Source organism: Cydia splendana, chromosome Z (assembly GCF_910591565.1).
Source record: "Cydia splendana chromosome Z, ilCydSple1.2, whole genome shotgun sequence".
Lineage (NCBI taxonomy): Eukaryota > Metazoa > Arthropoda > Insecta > Lepidoptera > Tortricidae > Cydia > Cydia splendana.
The window spans coordinates 18,507,156-18,529,255 of NC_085987.1; the positions used below are offsets into that span (position 1 = coordinate 18,507,156).

General features: G+C 39.1%; 1 protein-coding gene and 1 long non-coding RNA gene across 2 annotated transcripts in view; both read right to left on the reverse strand.

Moving 5' to 3' along the window:
• LOC134804941 (uncharacterized) overlaps positions 1-22,100 on the reverse strand; it is a 384,312-nt gene that overhangs the window by 31,057 nt on the left and 331,155 nt on the right. The window lies entirely within an intron of this gene.
• On the reverse strand, positions 1,258-20,950 carry LOC134803997 (transmembrane channel-like protein). Its single transcript, XM_063776850.1, has 5 exons — positions 20,428-20,950; positions 16,268-17,227; positions 15,513-15,791; positions 13,514-13,655; positions 1,258-1,520 (listed from the first exon to the last, which is right to left on the reverse strand). Exons 1-5 carry the CDS (start codon positions 20,788-20,790, stop codon positions 1,390-1,392), a joined length of 1,875 nt encoding a protein of 624 aa, XP_063632920.1. The 5' UTR covers positions 20,791-20,950; the 3' UTR covers positions 1,258-1,389.

Genomic DNA, 22,100 nt, shown 5'->3' on the forward strand with positions numbered 1-22,100 from the left:
ACGCTTTTGTACAATAACTTTTATAAATTATGAAGTTTTTAGACTTCCTATTTTTCATACAAATTAAATATTGTCTTCAATGTACGCCATTATCATCTATAATTGCCTTGCTTGTCACGCCTTAAACATAACAAAAGTCGCAATACACTGCGTCTTAGAATAAAGTAAAGTGTACTAAAAATTCAAACAAGTATTTTTATAAGTCGCTGAACAAATGTTGGTCAGTTTGAGGAGTACAGCCTACAGTTTAATTTTTTGCTCGTGTTACATGCCACACCCGGTATAACGTTATGCGAGTATACTTAATGTTTTAAAAATTCATCCCCTAATCGGCCTAATATAGTAAGTTAGTACTTTTTATTAAGACGGAAGTGGACGACCGCTCAACTACGCTTCTCCATACAAACGTAGTCCCCAATTTCCTCCCTAGATATGTATTAACCACAGTTACGCTCTTTCGTTTGATTACCTCGTCCACTATCCTCTTAAGAGAGAGTAGAGAGTGTATCTTATAATTTAGTATTTTTTACTTAGATTACCGCTCGAAGGCGCGTGTTTCCATGACGAACCACTTCTAAAATGTCATTCACATATGGAAGTAGGAAGAGCGGCCATGTTAACCAATAAGGATGACGAGGATCACACGAAGCTATTACCAAGAGAATGGGTAAGTAATAACGCATTACTTTTTTTTTTCAATGGAAGCCATTTGCTGTAGGTATTCACACCCACACAGTATAAGCCAATCCAACCTGTACGGTAGGTAATAAATAATTACTATTCGCCCCGAACTGAGAACTGTTTAATTTTCGACGCGTTTGAATAAAAACCAGCCAAGAGCACTCTCCATAAGTACATACATTTCTGCACTTACTTAGCCCACTACACTAGGTGGAGACACCCTACATAATTATCATTACGTATTTATGGTGCCCGCATCTTCAACAAAAAGTGTGCCGAGACTAAACAGAAAGGGGCATTACCAAGGTAACAAAAATACTAGTTTTGGATTTGTACAGGTTTTCTATTTTTTCGTAGCATATACCTACTTTTAATAATCATTTCTAAGTAACCTTCACCAGGCAGATTAGATTAAGTGCACAATTATGAATATGTACCTAATAGGTACTTAACAACGATCAAATGGAAGAAAAAAGAATACTAAAATATGTAGTTAAATAAAAATTTACTTCTTAAAAGTGCGTACTCTGGCAAATACTCAGATTTTAAAGCAAACCAGTGACCGAGAATGTCTGGCCAACTGCGTGCCTCCGGTAGGTACATCCGGATTGTTGTGCGAGTTGCGCAATGCCACTTACGAGATAACTACACGGTGGCGCGTGGCGTGGCGATTAATCACAGCCTAGCTGAAGGTTCATTTAGATTTAACTATAATATTCTTGAATTGAGAGGATCCACCATTTTCCCAGCCATGAGGGCGACGTGAATGCTGGCGTCCATCACGAAGTACAGGAAGGGATACGTCGCCGAGAAATGGACTGGGGGCCGGTTGACATACCCTGAAACAAAAATAATGAATCTATTGATACTGCTTAACATCTTGTTTAGAGGGTATCTAAGGTGTTGATTTTGTTTTTTTTTGTATCTACACAAACTAGGTCATCTGCGTTGTCCACAATCTACCTAATTGAATTTCATAAAAATGGTAAGCGACCTCGAATAGTAGTATCGATGGTTATCATAATTGGTGAAACAAAATAAACGAACTGTAGCAGACCGGAAACAATTAAGTGACCAATATTTGCCTAGGTACTGATTCATTTCAGGCGCATGCACAAAACAGGCTATTTGCAAATCGCAATTTAAACTCGCGATTAAGCATTCAGGCCGAGTAATGTCGTTATCATGATGGTGATTGGTGAGCACGCGAGAGTGGTTCAATAGACGCAAACGCGCGTGTCGCCGCGTTGCGCCATGGCCGCCGCCGCGCCGCGGACGCACAGCGCACGCAACAAGCATTGCTGCGTCATGGTTCAACCAAACTAACTTGGCCTCTAGTAAGAATACTTGCCTATTACGAATCTAGAGGTCTGTGCTGGCCGTAGACATTGTGCGCTACGCTGATGTCGCACCCGCGCCGTGCCGTGTCTCTACTCTTACTGAACAGAACGCGTCAAAACAATGGAGGGATTCAAAGTACACAATCTCGAATCCACTATTATTTGTATTGCCGCTTTGTTTTACCTACGCTTTCGCCGGCGGTACCCACTGCGAAACCACAACTTTTAAAGTTGCCTGGCTTTGTTTAGTGTGTAGTCTACCTATGGGATGTTATTTTATAAATACCTAACTTACCCCCTTTAAGGACATTTATCTTACTCGTAGGGCCACTTTAGACCATCCCACTAACCCGAGGTAAACCGTTAACTCAGTGTCATATTGTACTGGTAAACCGGTTAACCCCGGGTTAGTGGATTGGTGCAAGTGGCGCTATAGATAAAACCCAACAATTAAATAACTAAGGTCTACTTGCACCATCCCACTAATCCGGGGTTAAGCGGTTAAACCGTTAACCCAGTGTCAAATTGTACTGGTAACCATCCAGGTTTAACCGGTTAACCCCGGGTTAGTGGAATGGTGCAAGTGGGCCTGAATCTAATTAAATATGTAGATAGGAAATCGAACACAAGTAAATTGGACATTAAAATATAAATGAAAATAATGAAAAATACTTGAGCGCCCTCAAAATCTTGGTATCAAATTTATATGTATGTATGTGTAATTTTCTTTTTCTTCTAATTAGTATATTCGTTCAATACCTGTTCTGGAAGAAATCGCCTGTTACTACCTTCATTTACATTGTAAATCTGTTTGGTGTTTTTTTCTTTTGTAGTGCAATAATCAAAATAGGAATTTTCTTGTGTTTCCATACTTCTAGACATTTTTATACAATGCAGCTATTTATAAAAGACCAGAAATGTGCGAGGATGCGTAGCGCAGGTTGTGTTTGTTATGAACTAATAGAAACACTTCATTTACCTGCCGATCCTCGCTCAGCGCAGCTCTAGTGGAAACAGCTCAGCGGAGCAAGGTTTTTTACATACCTAAACTGCAAAACGTAATTCAAGACCAAAAAAAGTAAGACAATGTTGCCACTGCAATAATTTGTTTGTAAAATAGTAAATTCCTTTTGATAAATAATCACGCTAAGATAATTTATTTATTAGTAATGGGGTTGGCAACTGTCAAAGGTTTGCCTAGATGGCGCCATCATAGCTTGCCCCTTTTTCTATGAGATTTGGCTTAAAGAGCTGGCATCCAGGGTATTAAAAAAACAAAAATTTGACACAATTCTAGGGATTGACGGGGCAAGCTATGATGGCGCCATCTGCTAAAAACTTCCACCGGCCAACCCCATTAGGGAATGCAAATCGGTTATAACCGTAACCGAAATATTCGGTTATAACCGAATAACCGGTTACGGTTATTTATTTATGACTTAGATTCTATGTTTTTATCATCTAATAACAACGAAATCCTGCCTTTTTTGGCTGTGACGCCTGTGACTATAAGTTTTGTCATTCGTGTACTTTAATAATGAAAATATACGAAATTTACTTCCCTTCTTTATGAAATATTTTTATTGAATATTGTATCACGTCCAAGGTCATATTTTACTTTACTGAATTTTGTGTTTTATTAAAAAACGAAGACTTACCCAAGTAACACACAAGCAGGATAATAGAGTAAAATTATCATCTTATTCAAATTAAGATTGCATAAATTTTGTGTATAAGCGGTGGAAATTACTAAATTCGGATTAAGAAAATATGTGGGCCTTGTGGGCCTATATACTAGGGTGGAGCGTCGTTGTATGGAAAAAAATAAAAATTTGATTATCAATGTGGAACCGGTACCAAAAGTTGCAGTTTGTCATGTAGATTATACGAGGGTTGCACTGAAAATGTCGGGAATAGAGAAAACTGTCGCATCTAGACAGTCAATCTTTATTGTAATGCATACTTAAACTCAAACTGACCACGCATATAAATTTTCTTTTGAAAGTAATCATTCTGTAATGCACACGGCTCATAATCCCAAAGTCCTTTTTGTATGGCGATTTTGGGGCCTTAGTGGTTTTGTATGAAATTCGTGGAGTAGCCAACGGAATTGAAGTTTTTTTACATATATATATATATATAAAAGATTTTTTTACTGTTGTCATATGAATATTTAGGAATGTCGAAATCTGCCGATATGCAACTTTTTTGGCAGTCTTTTTAATTAACAGCACAAATGCGATTTTAATTTTTGACGTCGCTTTGGAATGACATGCTTCTTTAAGATCACCCATGGGATAAAATGAAAGTGACTTTCATATTTAATTTTAACTGCAAACGAGCGTACGATGAACTCTAGTTCATAAAAAAATAACAGAAGCCCATTGTAACTTTTATTTGTTCGCTGAGGGCATATTGAAAACCGTTTAAAAATATGATCCGAAAAATCACTTGGCCAAAAATTCAAATAATGTTCGACATACAATTTTCAAATTGCCAGTAATTCTTAAATACAAATGACAACCAAATGGAATATACCTTAAAAGTTTTATAAAGAGTTACGTTATTTCTAAGTGTCCCATTCCCGAATCTTTCAGTGCGACCCTCGTAGTGATTACATTGAGTTTCAAAATCAACACTACTTTTAGCCCTATACTCGGCCGCTAAAGAAATTAATAAGGGTAAATTTTCATCAATTATTAAAATATACTATTTCACTAATATGTGTACATTACATTGAAATTATATAATACTTAATAAGTTATTACCAAAATTTTAGTGCAATTTCAACATTTATGCAATAATATAATTTTAAAATTTCATATTAAACAGCAATTTCATGCAAAACAAGGAAAATGCTACAGTGTAAAAAAATTGTATGAGTTATTTTTTTTAGACATTCTTGTGTCAAAGTAACGATGTTATTGATTACGAAAAGTATCATTTTACTGCAAAAAAAGGGTTACTTATATGTTTAAATAAGCGTCAAATTTCGCCCTTCGGCGTCGCTTACGCCCTTTTTGGGTCATGTTCACACGTATGTTAGGCATATATATACTTATATTAGTATTCTTTTTATTATCTTATCATGTTCAAAATAGTTTTCACGATTCTGTTATGGGTTGTAAACTCCAATTTGTGCACAATATCCGGGTTAAAAGGCATTTTCCATAAAACCCCTATTTACGTGGTTTTACCGTGTCATAAAAATATACGTTATAAACAAAAATAAGTATAGGAATCAAGTATATCTGTATGAAAATGATGTTATTTAATGAATAAAACTTGTTTTAAAAAAAAATAAGCATAAATTAAATATATTAAAAATATACATATATTGCTATACAGGGTCATTCATGAGACGTGAGCAGGACTAATCCTGCACACTCAGTAACTGATAATTGATCGATCACCGTCGTATTTAGGTGAAACAACCACACTTTTTCCTATTTTTTAGCTTTTTAGTTAGGGCAAATTTAATTCTCTACAATCATGGTCACCCTACAAGACCTAATTAATAAACATAAAACCTCTTTAACCGTAATGACAGAATATTGATTACGAAGAAAATAAACTGTCAGACTTGAGTGAGATACGAGTTTTCAAAAGTAACCAGACCGTGATGACAGTGATGACATTCAATTTGACACAGAATATCGGTACCTAGTTTAGTATTCTAATGTTAGGGTGACCATGCATGTCGTAAATAAAATAATAACTTTTTTTTTCAACACAGCTAGAAAATTAACGTTAACCTCACTAATACTGATACGAAATTTTTGCTTATAATTTACGAAATGCGCAGTGTTAGTCCTGCTCACGTCTCCTGAATCACCCTGTATATAATCGAATAGTAGAGGGCTAAAAGTATATACCAATATTTTTTAAATTATTTTTCCCTTAAATAATAAAAAATTAGACATCCTTTTAGAGGGGTTCCATTGCTATATTCAAGAATTTTGGATTTCGCTCCACCCTACTATATACCAATAAATGCTGAATAAATTTTGCATAGTATCGGTTTTGCATATTAAAGCTGAATAATACTTATTTCTTACACAGTTAGTCAGACATTATTCAGCTTAAAGCATTTGTGGTTACTAAAAGCTGCATAATAGTAGCATTAGCAGCAATTAGCTGTATATATTTTGTGTTGTGAGATATAATTAATGTGATAGTGGCTACTAAATGCTGAAAAGAAGCGGCGGTGAAGACTTTCAACTGTATAAAAGCGGTTGCAGTTTCTGTTTTAATGCTAGTTTTTGAATAAAGGTGGACGCTATTACTGGAAGCTGTAATGAAATCCACATATTATTTGTTATTCAGTAGCTGCATATATGGGTTAGTTATGGCTTTTATAGACATTACGTCTGAATAATAAATACTAAAACAACACTTATACTTAAGTTATAGCGATTTTAGTACACATATACTATCTTTTCTTGCTAAAAGCTGCAAAATGAACGCAATGAGAAGCGCTATTCAAACTACTGCTTAGTATCAACAAGTGCGCGGTGGAGAGGGTTCCGTAGCTTTTTACACGGTCAACAGTGCTACTTGAGCCTGATTGCTTTGAGCTTGAGCGTGTTTTTATTTTATTTTGAACGCATCTTGCGTATTTATTCTTTAATCCAACCATTATTTAAAAAATCGAGGTATAGTTTTCTTAACAATTCTCTTCGATTTGTTATTTTACACAAGATGCATTGTCGTTTTAATGACGTAAAACAATTGCTAGCTACCATCCTAAACACTGTTAACTGACCATTTGCATACCTTACTGCAACGAGATAAAGTTTACCAATGGCCATTTAAGGTTGTTGCTAGTTGGCAAACAAGGTGTCAAATGCTAGTTATTGATATTGTTGCATTAAAAACTTGTAGACTGGACTGGGTATGAGAAAAATTAAATAATCACCCCCATTAAAAAAATATAGCGAAATCGATTCTCCACAATCGATCAATCGATTTTGAACAGACTGTTTTTAGGTTTCAAGTGGGTCTACTCATACCCATCCCACACTATACTCGTACTCATACCTAAACAATACTGCCCATACCAAACTATACTTGTACTCATACCCGTGATACCCGCTACTAATATACCCGCACCTTCGCACCTATACCATATTCATATTCATACCATACTCATACTATACACATCTTCGTACTCACTTCGTATATCTTTGCGTATACCTTTACCTACTACATATTTGTCGGAACTGATAACGGAAAAAATAACTGTGTAATCTGCCGTGCCCCCAGATTTATCATATAACTAAAATATTATATCGCGTTTATAATATTAGTAGGAAGTAGGATTGAATATTGCCCGTGTTACATACCTATAATGTTTCTCATCAAACTAGTGAGGATCTATGTGGTTTTTACTATTTGTGTACAGAACCCTAATAGGCTTTAAGATTGAGAAAACAATTACTATTATACTGATGTTATTCAAAACTTGTTGTTCTAAAACCATTATTATCTAACATGTAGCTTAGTAACGCGAATAATGTGAATGCTTATTCAGAAACTTAGCACAAAATAGCTGTGGCAGCAGCTTATATTCAGCACAGTCGGACGCCATTACGGTTGCTCATATTCTAACCTCTACAATTATATAGGAATTGAAAATGAACTGAAAATCCCATTTTTATTCATTTATAAAACTAGTTTTATCGTAGCATAACTTGTTAAAGTACATTTTCTATCACTAAAACATCTAAACACTGCAAAAAAAATTCAAATTTAAAAGTGGAGTAGTACATTTTCTATATTTACTTTTTAAACAGTGCATTATTTACGCGGCGCTTTAAAATTTTAAATAAAATGTATATATATATTAAGGTGTACTTTCGTTTCGGCCAAATACCTTTGGCCAAATTTCACTTCCCAACAAACTTATCGCAATAGTTTTATTTCCCAAAGGAACCTTTAGCAAAGTCACACTTCGCATATAATTTATTTGGTCAAATTATCATTTGGCATGATTTTACTTTGTCAAATATTATTAGGACAAAAACTTATTTAGCAAACGTTTTTTATTGGCTAATATTATATTCCAAAAAGATGTTTGGTCAAATTGTCACTCGCAAATTTGGCAAATAGGTAGGCATCTCTATTTAAATCCGCACCCGGTTCGGACCCTGACCCTAGGACCTGACGGACCTAGACTCGGACCCGGAGCTGGCCCTGGACCTGGATGCGGGCTCTTATCTGGACCCGGACCTTGACCTGGAAAACCCCACTAGGATACCTAAACCATAAAATGTACTGTATAAAGTATAATGATGCCAAACTTAATATCCCCTCCCGTTCAAACCCCCATACATCGCACTGCATGCGCCGTTAAGTGGGTTAGGTTAGGTTTGAACTGCGATCCTCACAGGACCGAACAAAAATAGGTTAGGTTAGGTTAGAACTGCGAGCCTTACAGAAACGAAATGCTACTAGAAAAGTGGGTGGTTTTACCTCCTTTTCTATATAGTGCACCGACTATGTACAGTAATCTTTCACCGGCCCCCATAGAAACCGGTTTTTTTTTCTTAAACATTATAATATTTATGGTTCAACAAATCACATCCGTTTGCGTAAAACATAACCAAAATCTTAAAAAGACCAAGGTCGGGATTAAGTATTTCAAATGAAAGCAAAAATAAAAATACTGCAAGCCCTCTATTGGTATGTTAATTGTATGCCATGCAATATGCAATATTTTGGGACATGTAAGTTATGCTTAATGATACATTTGACTAAATAATACTTGGTAAAATGAAACTTGTCCAAGTAATTATTTGCTAAACAAAAACTTGCCAAAAAAGACTATTGCTAACTAAAAAATTGCGATAAGTTGTTTTGCCAAACGTTTTTTTGGGAAATGATAATTTGGGAAACATAGTTTGGGATGTGATACTTTGGGAAACGTTTTTGGCCCTTTCGTTAGTAAACCATATATTAACAGTAAAGTCGCATGCGCAATGAAATTGAAGTTATGTAAACATCAAATAAATATATGGGTGATGTCCTCCTTATTTTGTAAGTATTCACTTCAGAAACTACACTTTGACACGAGTTCACAAATTAAAATGGAAGACAAATCATTGATTTAACACAAATATCTGAATATATTTTCTGTAAAAGTGCACGTTGGAACCAAACGCTTCATAACGTGTGAATAACTGATGCATTGTGTACAAAGCTGGATAACTTTGGTTTAAAAGTGGTATAGAAGCTTTTGACAGCCTCTATACAAGTGTTATTCAGCGATTCAATGTGTGGGCACACACTTATACAGCTATTACATTACTGTTATTCAGTAATAAGCGGCGTGGGCTAGCGGACTTTGCGCCCAAACCTTCTGTATAACGTCTGTATAAGCGCTTATACAGACGATATACAGCTACCTTATTCAGCATACAGTACGGCATGCTCTATTATTCAAACAATATTCAGCTACTTTTGTGTTACTTGGGTATTCTCACATTTCCTAATACTGTACCTTTATTTTCGTATTTTTTTAATTACTTCATAGTAAATTTATAATTTTCTGTCGAAAGTAACCGTAACCGATTATAACCGATATTCGGTTATTTTTCGGGCATAACCGTAACCGAAACCGGTTATGAAGTTTGGCCGGTTATTGCATGACACACATGAAGTGTTGTAATTTTTAGAGATGCACCGGATATTCGGTTATTCGGTTGATTTTAAAATCCGGACGGATACCGGATAGTGACCTACTATCCGGCCGAATACCGGATACACCAGATACCATTGCTTGATTTCGGAGTAAACAAATTGGATTTAAGAAACAGTCACGGTCATAATCGTACTTGTTTATTATTTTAAAACAATATAAACATTCCACTGACTTGCACGCGCACTCATTTCGAACCTAGAAATGTGTCCGCGCGAACGTTCACTAGGAAACAGGTCAAACCTACATAATGCGCACCTGAAAAACCGAAATGTAGGTATAGTTCCGCTGACCGTATATTCGGCCGATGGTCAGGCCGAATATCCGGTATCCGGCCAAACAACTATCCGTTGCATCTCAGTAATTTTACTCCTACGATTTAAAAAGTACTTTTATTTACTTATTTTTACATAAATACAAGACGCGCTAGTAAACAGTGGCAACATTTTCTTACTTTTTTGGTCTTGAATTACGTTTTGCAGACTATACAAAACATAGGAAGGATGTGTGCGAGGAATATGTTGCACGCCGCGCCGTAAGCAGCGGCCAGATGGCGCGCGCTTCGTTTTCGCGGTTTTCGCCTCACCGCACCCCGCGGACCCATCTCGCTTATTTGAAGAGGATGCTACACACCCTCGCTCGCTACCATGCTACTCTAATTAAGTGCACAGTAGAACACCGCCTTAGGGGTTGGTCTGTGGTTAAGTGTTAAGTCAGTCGACGTAGAACCGTATTTTCCAACTCGTACGTGGATTTTTACCGTCACGGGGACTGCTTTACTCCAGAGACCATGGAAAATGTTACATATTTTACAACTATTAACGATAAGACTGATGACTCGAACTCACTCAGGCCTGTATAAAACCTATCCTATCCTTACCTAAATAAAAAATACTTGATACTGTAGGTAGGTACCTAGTTAATACGCCTACACTACAGATTATCTGTAGCTAAAATGATTGGGGCACGACGACGCGTAACGTCGTCCTTCACGGTTGCCAATTTAATTAATAGTGTAAAATCAATTTAGTAAACGTACGTTAGGTACGTACATGGACGTGAGTGAAGGATGTTTGGCGGAAGGCGCGGAAGCGTGACCGCGCGGCCGCGGTCGCGTTGACCCCAGCGGCGGCGCCGTTCGCGCTCCACTACCACCACCAACTGTGTTGTGTCATCATCTAAATATTTCCCATATTAGGTACATACCTATTTTTCATATAAAGATAAAAATCGCTATTTCTACCAACTACTTTTTGTTGTAAGCTCCATGTGCTTCCATAATAAATTCTAACCTGACGGGAGTTTAATGTGAAATTGAAAATTAAAAAAACCGGACAAGTGCGAATCGGACTAGCCCACCGAGGGCTCTGTACAAATTTAACTTATTTTCGATTTTATTTTATTACAAATTTATATATTTTTAGATTTATTCCTGTTCTTGTAGTGTAAGATGATCCGATATTACTTGCCAAATATGTAGGTATTATACGAGTAGGTACAGTTTTCTCACAAAATTATTAAAAGTCTTGAATTTTTGAATTTAGAAAGGTTGGAAGCTTTGAAGTTTTGAATGTTTACGCTCAAGATTCTATTCTTAGACTCTCAGCAAAAAGTAGGTAGATGCCGAGGTTGGTCAAATGTAGCCTTACGTTACGCCACTTACGCCCTCGACAGGTCACACTTCATGGGCACACCTCGCCTGCGCGATGTAAATACAGGGCGAGGACCAAGGACGCCAGCGTTCCGAACGCGCGCATGCTGCCCGCCTCCGCCATCTATCCTATGTCTTCGCTTAACAGTTACTGGACTGTGACTTAATTATTCCGTAAGCAATGTAACTACATATTAACAACCCTAAAATTAAGTAATAACTCGTTTTTTATTTAGGAGAACAAAAGTATCGGGTAAATTCGCTCATGTCACTTTTTACTGGTTAAGGTAGAGATGGGTCGCGGGTATTTACCCAATTTACCCACCCAGGTAAATACCCGGTAAATACCCATCTACCCGGTATTTACCCGTATCTACCCAAATGGACGGGTAGATTCATTTCTTGTTGCACATGTCGATTTGTGTTAAAGTGGAGATATAAACCGAGTTAATGGCTGTAATTATTGTGTGTCATTTAAAATGAAATGGTTTAGTTGCAGTTGCAGTTGTAACTAAGGAATTTTTAGTACAATTTTGATAAATATTAAAAAAACGCCGTCATAAGAGTATTTTTTTTAGACTTGAGTAAATTATCGTACTTATACGTTGATAATACACATTCCAACTTCGGTCGGCGGGGGGTGTGGTTGGGGGGAGGGGGGCAAAAGTGAACTTTTTCATATTTCTTGGAATCTGTCATTAATATCGAAAAGTGTTGTATGTACAAACTAAAGTAGACATAATTTTCTACAAAAAAGGTTATATACATTTTTGTCCTAAAACTAAATGTGTTTGACTTATAAGCTTCCCAAGTTGGGATACTGCACAATTTTTTTTTATTATCATTCATAAGTATTCTTTATTTTCATCTTTCTAATGTATATTAAAAGCATTTTAAAACATTTCCGGAAGCCAGGGAATGATTTTACACGATTTTTCTAATTGGACTGATATGTTAAAATCGAACTTCACCTCATAGCAACCTTTTCGTAATTAGTTTGAACATACATTTTATGTAACATTATAAAAAAAATACTTAAATTAATCTTATTTATACTCACATACCATTAAACACATCAAATTTAGAAGAAAAACGAAAATACCCGCGTATTTACCCGCGGGTAGGTAAATATCGGGTATTTACCGGGTAAATACCCGCTCTCGGGTATTTACCCGGGTAGTTACCCATCTCTAGGTTAAGGCATCTCAGAAAGTGTTCAAAAGTATGGTATATATATACATATATATAAAGATGTAGATAAGTATGGTATATATGTCGCAGTCGGATCGTATAATCCGCCGTATTACATTACGGCTAGCCGTTTTCAAAAACAGGGGCGTTTTGAAATGCGGCGGTTTAACGATTAGCCGGATTCAATGCGGCTGAATGAGAATCCGCCGGAATGTATTCGGCGCCATACGTTCTTCAACACGGCTAGCCGCAATGTAATACAGCGAGTCATTAGCCGCCGCTTTGACAGTTTTTAGTTCCCATTTTTAACACCCGTGGCGCTGCCTGACAAACGCTGGGGTGTCCATCAAATCTGGAGTTCGTCGGACTGTTTCTTTTCAAAAAACATTTCCTTCGTAACTTAACTAGACGGAGCCCCGCCTATTTATGAGCGGTTTGCCCTTTCGGGCATCTGAAGCTACCTAACGAACCTAACCTACCTACCTATTGATTTAGTGAGAGGTCCGTGAAAACATTACACTTTGGGCAAAAAAACGTAGGTAGGTAAGTAGGTTAGGTTCGTTAGGTAGCTTCAGATGCCCGAAGGGCAAACCGCCCAGAAATAGGAGCCCCGCTTGCGGGGCTCCGTCTATTTAAGTTGTGAAGGAAATGTTTTGGAAAAGAAACACATGTAGTGCGGTGGGACCATGGTAAAAATAAATTAAATTGCAAACATTGTCAAACTCCGGTTACGTAGGCGACCGAAAGAACTGGTCACTCTACAATCTAAAATAGTAGTACGATGCGGCTAAACGTAGGCCGCCTTATTGAAGAACGTATCGCAATGACAATCCGGCTAATCGTCGAACCGCCGCATTTCAAAACGCCCCTGTTTTTGAAAACGGCTAGCCGTAATGTAATACGGCGGATTATACGATCTGACTACGACATATACATGATGTAAGCACTCACTACTGATGTTGCGGTCGTCGGTCCCGTACTTGCGAATGGCCACGGAGACGGCCTGCTCGATGCTGCGCACGTACACGCCCGCCTGCGGCGTCATCGGCGTGAAGTCGCGCTGGCGCGGCTCGAACACGTCTCGGATGCCCAGCTACAATAAACATCATTTTCTCAAAAATGGACGGCAAAGTCGACTTTGCCGTTTAAAAAATAGGTCGCGAAGCGCGTAGTTTATGGTCAGTCAAAAATTAAAAAGTTAAAAACATTGCAGTCTCGATTTTGGGACTGCAATGTTGCATACAAATTCCATTATTTGTCGAGTTCCAAACTTTTTAAAAGTTGAAATGGCCATATCAAACGAAGGCACAGGCCCATTAAACAGCCAAACAGATGATTAGTACCGCGACTATTTAGCTGTCTCAAATAGGTTGGCGTATTTTCGGCAGAAAAATACATTTCTATTTTTTTATTAAAAAAATAAAAAGGCGGCAAAGCAAATTTTTTCAATTGTTTCTACTTTTTTCTGTGAAAATATATACGTAAGAACGTTGCTTTTGTAAAATATTTCTATGATATTTATATTTCTTGCACCATTTTTGAGAAAAGCACTATATATGACTCGGCTGGAAGGCTACTTGCTGGCTTCGGATTCAATTAAACGGACTCCCAAGGTCGTCCGTTTAAAACGAATCCTCAGCCTGCAAGTTGCTACTTCCGAGCCTCGACAATAATGTACTATTACTTACCCTTCTATAATTCACTTGCTTGTTCAACACATTGCAAGATGTAGGTATTTATCTAATAGTTATTGCGAGCGAGTGGTAAATTTCAGCATGTTTTCCTAAATAGCTTCAAAACTATTTATAAAAATCCTAGTGGTGTCGCAGTTTTGCGTAGGGGACACCACTAGCACAAACAGTAAACCGAAACCGCCTTGATGCTTCAATGTAATATTAACAAATAAGCTGTGAAAACCTGTTACTTACCCTATGGTTTACGGGATGTGCTAATAGTGCTGTATTCTGGCGGCAGAACATTGCACAGTAATACTCCCTTTATAAATGCTCTTTCATTTGATATGTTACACGACATTATTATCCCTTTACCAGACTGAGGGAGATATGTTTCCCACATACGGCACTTCAAACTTGTGTTCTATGTATATATTCAATGAGTAAGACTGACCTTTGCCCAGCAGTGGGACACAACAGTGAACAGGCTAACAAATAATAATAAAATAAAAAAAAGACTGACATACGATTGTTATTTTTAGGGTTCCGTACCTCAAAAGGAAAAAACGGAACCCTTATATCACTCGTGCGTCTGTCACAGCCCATTTTCTCCAAAAGTACTGGACCAATTAAGTTGAAATTTGGTACACATATGTAAATTCGTGACCCAAAGACGGACATCTTACGTAAACAAAAGAATTTTAAACATGGAGGCCACTTTTGGGGGGTAAATGAGAAAATTAAAAAATAATGTTGTTTAAACTTTATCGTGTTACATACCAAAGAAAGAGCTCATTTTGAGAATCTCAAATATATTTTTTGTAGGTAATTTTAAAATAAATAGTTTAGAAGTTATTTAAGAAAATAGCCAATAATTGACCCCCTCTCCCCCTTTATCTCCGAAACTACTGGGTCTAAAAGTTTGAGGAAACAGTAAAATCTATTAGAAATATGCAGTCAAGCGTGAGTCGGACTAATTACTTAGTTTTTGATCCGACCCCTAAGGGTTTTTTAAAGGCAATTCACTCGCGTTTCACGAACGCGAGCCCGCTCGCACTTGGCCGGGTTTTTGAACTGTCAGCCTGGTTTTAAAGGGTTATGTACTTAGTTAGCAAAACCTTTTTTAAATACATTTTTGCACATTCGAAACTGTTGAAAATACTTATATTTATTTTCGTTAGGTACCTACTATACCTATACGTCCGTCTTTAGGTTAGGTACAATACCTACTTATATTAAGTAATAATGTGTGTCAAATTCTACTTCTTTTCAATTACTTTTTGTAAGTCAGCAGTAAGCGTGACATGGCCTTTGACAGTAAAGCTGGGCAGCGTGGCGCGTACTTGTCGCGGGCGCAGCGCGGCGTACACGTCGCGCAGGTCGGAGTGGCGCGCCAGGCGGGTCAGCAGGCGCGCCAGCTCGGCCGGGTGAGCGCGCGCCGGCAGCAGCGCCAGCAGGTAGTAGCGCTCGCTATCGAGCGGCAGCCGCAACGCCGCCGCCTCCAGGTGCGGCAGGTACGCGTGCTCCAGCACTGCGTCGTATTGCATGTAAGACACCTGCACAGTATACATACATACCCATCATTTCAATTTACTTCTAAATTATCTTCTTTTGAATAGTATGCCTAACTAATCTAGAGCATTGTTCTAGACTAGAATATATGAGTAGGTAGGTGTGCATTTCCTTACAACTTACTGGTAGCCGTACCACGAGTCGACACTTGACGTTTACGTTAACGTTGCGTAAACTGGATCGCAGTCCATCTCGCTCGCACTGATGTATTCGTGCGATACTACGATAGAGAGGGAATGCGATCGAGTTCACGAAGTCGCTAATGTAAATGTCAAACACCAACTCGTGGTAGCCGTGCTGATAATTGCTATGAAAGTTGAATGTTGCTTGCTACATAACGGGTAGTCGTATCTACAATTTTATTCTACATCGGTCTATGAAATTTAATTAAAGATCAATCATACCAACAGTAACATTAGCGCTTATCAAATGGGTTGAATTAGCATGATGGCTTACTGACCTGAACACTTTTCAATCCATTTGCCAAAAACATTTGGTCGTTTCCAAGATTAGGATTATTCTGTACAGGTATCGGTATATCAAATCCTCTGTAAATTACGTTTTCGTGTATATATGGTGGATTCGTAAAAATAAAATTAGCAATAGATTTTTTACGGCGCTCTAACGTTTCAACGGTGGATTCACCATTTTCTGTTGTTCTAATAGTCTCTGTGGTGTCGAAAGCACCAGTATTAAGCTGCTCCGTAGTTTCGGACTCGTGTACTTGTGTGGTAGTAGTGCTGTCGACTGCGACAGAGGTTAACAATTGACCACTTACTATCGATGGCTTTTCTAATTCTTCATTTGTTGTAAATGTTGCTGATACAGACGTGGAAGAAGAACTTGGAACAGTCGTCACTTCAATATCAACAGAATTTGCAATTGCTGCCGTGGACGTTGTACTGTTAATCATTGTATTTTCAGTGACAAGCTCAGTGTTAGTTGTGTCTACATTAGTAGAGGCTGTACTGCTCGAGTCTGCAGTGGTCGCACTGGTAGTGGTTTCCGTTTGTGATGTACTAAAAAGTGTAGTACTCTCAGCATTAGGCGCGGCTGAATTGCCAGTGGTTGGCGACGAGGTGGGCATTCGGATGTCAACGTCGCTGATAGTCTCCGCATTTGGGTTGGTAGTTGTTTCGACGGCGGAGGTGGACAGGTCCTCGCGAGCCAGCGTGCTCGGCGCGGCCGTGGTTGCGGACGCGGGCGCCGCCGTGGTGGCGGCCCCCACCGCCGCGCCGTCCCCGTCGGTTGGTGTCGACGACACATTCGTATCATTGTTTGCAGGAGTAGTCGGCAACTGGTCATTTTCCAGATCAAACCCATAAAATCGCAAGATTTTTTTGTAACTTTCATTAAATGTTACGTTCTCGTTGTTTAATGCAAGTCCTGCGAGAAAACCTTCTTCTGGAACAAAATATGTCTGAAAAATATATTAAAATATTAACTAAAGACTATCATCATCTGATTACCCATCTTATATGCGTTCTACTGTTGACGCCTGGCCTTCTCTCGCAATGGGCTATGGTTTCCATCACGCAAGCCTAAAGGGTTTTAACGCGCTCTCAAAATGAAAATTGAAACTGTTTTATTTCCACATACAGGTACATTCAACAATCGTGTCTCTTCGGCACACGCGAAACTGAAGACTTCTACTGGGGTTGGCTTTTCTTCTGAAAAGTTTGCCGACCCCTGTGCTAGCCCAATTCGGAATGGTGACCTTTTACTAATTCAAGAAAATGACAATAAAAGAGGCTATATTTAATCAGTAAATTACCTATCACACCAACGCAAACACAAATGAACTTATCGGTTGGCGTCCAGAACTCCAAATTAAGTCTTCGCGTCTATCAGGAATATTTTTTGTTTCGGTGGTTCAAATTACTTGCTTTTCATCAAGGTGAGGTATTACTATTATGTTCAGTTACTAAAATCCTTTAATAATATGCTCACTGTACCTACTCTATTTTGCAATACATGGAAAATTGAATAAAAAATAAGTATTCGTTTTTTCATTGCCAGATTACCAGTCCGCCTGTGGTCTCTGACCTTATCGGGCGACCATGCCATCCTAGGCCAATAACGTCCACTGCTGCAGTTTTCGCCGTACGGCCGCCCTCCAGCCAGCAACGGTCTGATATAAGTAGGGTTGCCATACGTCCCGTATATATACGGGACTGTCACCGTATTTAAGTATCACGTCCCGTATTTTCACTGGTCCCGTTTTTGTCCCGTATTTTGTCGACCGGTCTGGCCTAGTGGGTAGTGACCCTGCCTATAATATTTATTTATTTATTAATAGCGCTCTAGAACAGGGCTCTCCAAACCCCAGCTCCAAACAGCAGCAACCAGATCCCCCCCCCCCCCCCTCTCGGTGGCCCGCGCGAAAAATTCTGAGGCGCAATATGGCCCTCAGGTAAAAAAGTTGTCCACTGTCCCTTATCAGTTCACTAGATATAAGTTTGACCGGGCCCTATAAATTGACAGTTCGCAGTGTGTGGCTGGTAATCAACCGCGATTCGCTTACGCCATAAGAAAAAAGTAATCCACTGTACCGTAGACCGCTTGACCCTATAAGTTCATTTCCGATTACCACACTTTGAAATTAAACGTCGTTTACGTTTGAGCTAAAATTTACAATAGGTACAGTTAATTTTACTACTTGCACCATTCTACTAACTCAGGGTTAACCGGTTAAACCTGGAGTTACCTACCATGGTTACCAGTACAATTTGACAGTGGGTTAACGGTTTATCCGTTTAACCCCGGGTTAGTGGGATGGTGCAAGTGGCCCTAATGGGTTAATCGCTGTCAATTACACACACCAAGTCCTTATAGATTATCTAATAGAGTCAGACCAAGAAAAGTCTGCAGCGGATTTGATAGCCCACGCAGAGCACGTGTTATTTTAAACGTCAAAGTTTTATGAAATTATGACGTATAAATAACACTTACACTGCGTGGGCTATCAAATCCGCTGCAGACTTTTCTTGGTCTGACTCTAGGTAAATATAAGTATGGAGCATAGACCAGTAAAGACTAATTTGACTCCATTATTATTTTATTAATTTCGTTTAGAAGTACCACTGTATATATCTTGTATGTAAATAAATGATTTTCCCTATAAATATAATAACAATATTAGATACCGGTTCATGGGTGTCTATTGTTGCACCTGTGAACGGGCTCCAGCAGGCGTTCTACATGACATTAAAGCTCTCCAAGGGGCCTCTACGTGTTGGATCTATATCCCCACGCAAGCCTATCAAAAGACCGGGATTCATAGGCCCGTGAGATCGAAGGAGATACAAATTAAAATAATTAATTATTATGTAATTAGACATCGCATTGCATAACTTAACGGAAGTAGCACAGGAAGGAATGATCTGGCGGTTCGTTGTAGATATTATAGCCCCCATGCCAGCACTGGACTCGGACTCCTCGGACTAAACTAAATTTTTATGCCAATAGCTACCTACGTCTAGGGTTACCAGATGACAGGAATTTTCCTGACATGTCAGGAATTTCGGCCGTTTGTCAGGAATGCGACCGAAATACGAAAATGTCAAGAACTTTAGTGAATTAGCAGACTTTTCTATAATGTAGGTACCTAAAAAGGTACATTATTCAAATTTACTTACATAAATCCAGAAAGACCAGAAAAGACCAGAAAAGCAGACCCCACAATCAGATGGGAATAATAATGCTGAGGAGAGAGAGAAATCCAAACCAAAATTAAATTAATATGCTTAAACAATGTATCAAGCATACATAGATATCGCTTACGGCTAGCCCGAACCCCCCACGTCGCTGATATGAGCGTCAGAAAAATATCCGCAAATCAGGAATTTTGTCAGGAAATCTCGAACTTGTATCGGTAACCCTACCTACGTCAAGTATAGAGCTTATAAGGATATGTAATTATGCGCGCGTTTTCTTACTGAAAAGTTTATGCAAACTTAGCACGGTCAAAGTTTAATGGATAGGTACTTTACTTGATCAAACTGTAGGAATGTATTGTAGACCATTTAAATACTTATTGCATAGTTCATCCGAACGAAACTATGTATAGACTACTTATTGGAAAGTTCAGGTAAAAATACCGAATACTAATATAATTGTAGGTATTGTTTTTCTAAAATGTACCTTCATCTCACAAACTACCATCATACATACTGCAAAGTTTTTTATAGATATTGCGGGGGTCTAGGTAAGTACATAGGTTACTCCTTTATTGTCTATGTGGCCGTCTCAACACTGAAAATTACACATTTTTGCCCATCTACAACAAGATGGAAAAGGGTTATAAAAAGCAGTTTATTTATGTTATGTATGGAGGCACCTTTTTATATTCAAGTATAGTGTGTTGCGTGTTGCGTCACAGCGCTTATATCCTCCTCCCTCATTTTATTTCCCGAATAGGCCATATATTAAACGAATGTGAAAAACAGAAGACTGGGACACAAAAAAAATAGTCAGTCTACAACTACATCTCTACACCGTACTCGTACATTACTTAACTACCTATTGCGTTTTTTATGCGGAATATGCGGAGTCAACTCGATTATTGACTAAAAATATTAACAGACTTGTAAAATTAAAAAAATGTGTGCATATACTCACTTTTAAAGTGCGGTGGATATCTCTGAAGCCTATTCTCATGACATTTCTGTTCCAAGGCAGCTGCATTCCTTTTTGAATTTGGTAAGAGCTTTCGCCGTCAACTCCCTCATACAACGCCACGAGTATACCCATAAGACCGTAAGGTGAGAAGGCAATGTTATTTTCATTTAAAAAATTATGTTCTGCCAAGACCTTTAAGCCGAATTCATTAGTCACGTCTACCATGTGCGACAAGGGGGTCCTCCCGGTGTCCCATAGTTTAATCTCAACTGGTACTCCATACTCGGAGCCAAGCACGATGTTTCCGAACGAGAGCACACCGAGCAGGTGCGTGAGGAGGGCTGCGCGTCCGGCCGGTCGCATGGTGTCCGCAATTCTGACCACGCTACGCTGGCCACTGGCACTGCCCAACGGTTTGGGCTAATCTTCGTGTCTAATTGTCATTGAAATGAAACTCAAACCCGGTGAACGCCCTCTGCGAACTCGTCGAATTTCACGTCCTAAGTTTTCTAACTGACTCCAAAGAGTAGGTACCTAACTGGACTCAAGATCATGAATAAACTTAATTATTCAGTGTATTCTTATATAAAAAACCCGGCCAAGAGTATGTCGGGCCATGCTCAGTGTAGGGTTCCGTATTACCCGTCCGTCAAAATAGGCTGCCTTGAACGGGAGCTATCGTATACTTATACTACATAAAAACAAGCAAAATAATCTTTTCAGGACTTTTATTAAGATGGGAAGTCTTTTTTTTCCTTCGGAACAATTATTTCCGAAAATATGATGTTCATCAAAAAATGGGTTTAAAGACCTGTATTCGTTTTGAAAGACTATCCAACGACACACTATAGATTTAAGCCGAAGAAAAATTCATCCCCACTTTTCGTGTAGGGCCTACCCTAGCCTACCCTAATATTATTTTTTCTAGTTTTTATTTATACGACTTTGTCGGCGTAACTAATTTAGGTATAGGTATAACATATATCCAGGCCAAATTTCAGCTTTCTATTTTATCTAGCACTAACGATCACGGAGCAAAGCTGCGGACAGACAGACTGCAGCCTTCGGCCCTACGCGGAGCTCGGCCTTCGGCCTTCGCTGGGTTTCGAAGCTCAGCGTCGGGCCTTCGGCCTGCCGCCTCACTTGGGAAGGGTTGGTTTTGCTTTGGGGCTTAAGCGGGAAGTTGGAGCTTAATCACGGCCCAATAGTAAAAGTGTCTTAGACAAGCGAAACGGCGGGCCGAATACCGAAGGCAAAACCCCAAAGCAAAACCAACCCTTCCCAAGTGTTTTACCCCACGCGGACGTCGGCTTTCGGCCCTCGCAAGCCTCGATGCTTCGCCGTCGGGCCTTCGGCCCGCCGGCTTCGCTTATCAAGACAGTTGACTTGGTAGAACGCTTGGAAGCATTGCATTCACGAAGCTCGGTCTTCGGCCTCGTTTTAAATTACTGGGGGCTGTACGCTTGGGAATTGGGGTGAAGGTTCCGGGCTTCGGCCCTCCGCCGGGGTCGGCCTTCGGCCTCCCAGCCTGAAGCTCACCCTTCGGGCTCGCTTACCACAGATTTTGTATAGGATTTTGCTTTGTTCGTCATTCCCACAGCTCGGCCTTCGGCCTCGCCCAAAATTACTGGGGGTGGGACTCGCTTGGACACTCGGGGTGAAGCTCCGGGCCT

Bases quoted from the DNA above. Each gene is read 5' to 3' on its own strand.
- LOC134803997 (XM_063776850.1), bottom strand. From the start codon at position 20,790: ATGCGACCGGCCGGACGCGCAGCCCTCCTCACGCACCTGCTCGGTGTG. The intron at 13,656-15,512 runs GTAATTGAAAAG...TGTTTATTGTAG, and splicing joins TTACTGCTGACTTACAAAAA to CTGGGCATCCGAGACGTGTT. The intron at 1,521-13,513 runs GTGAGTGCTTAC...TTTTTGTTTCAG, and splicing joins CGACGACCGCAACATCAGTA to GGTATGTCAACCGGCCCCCA.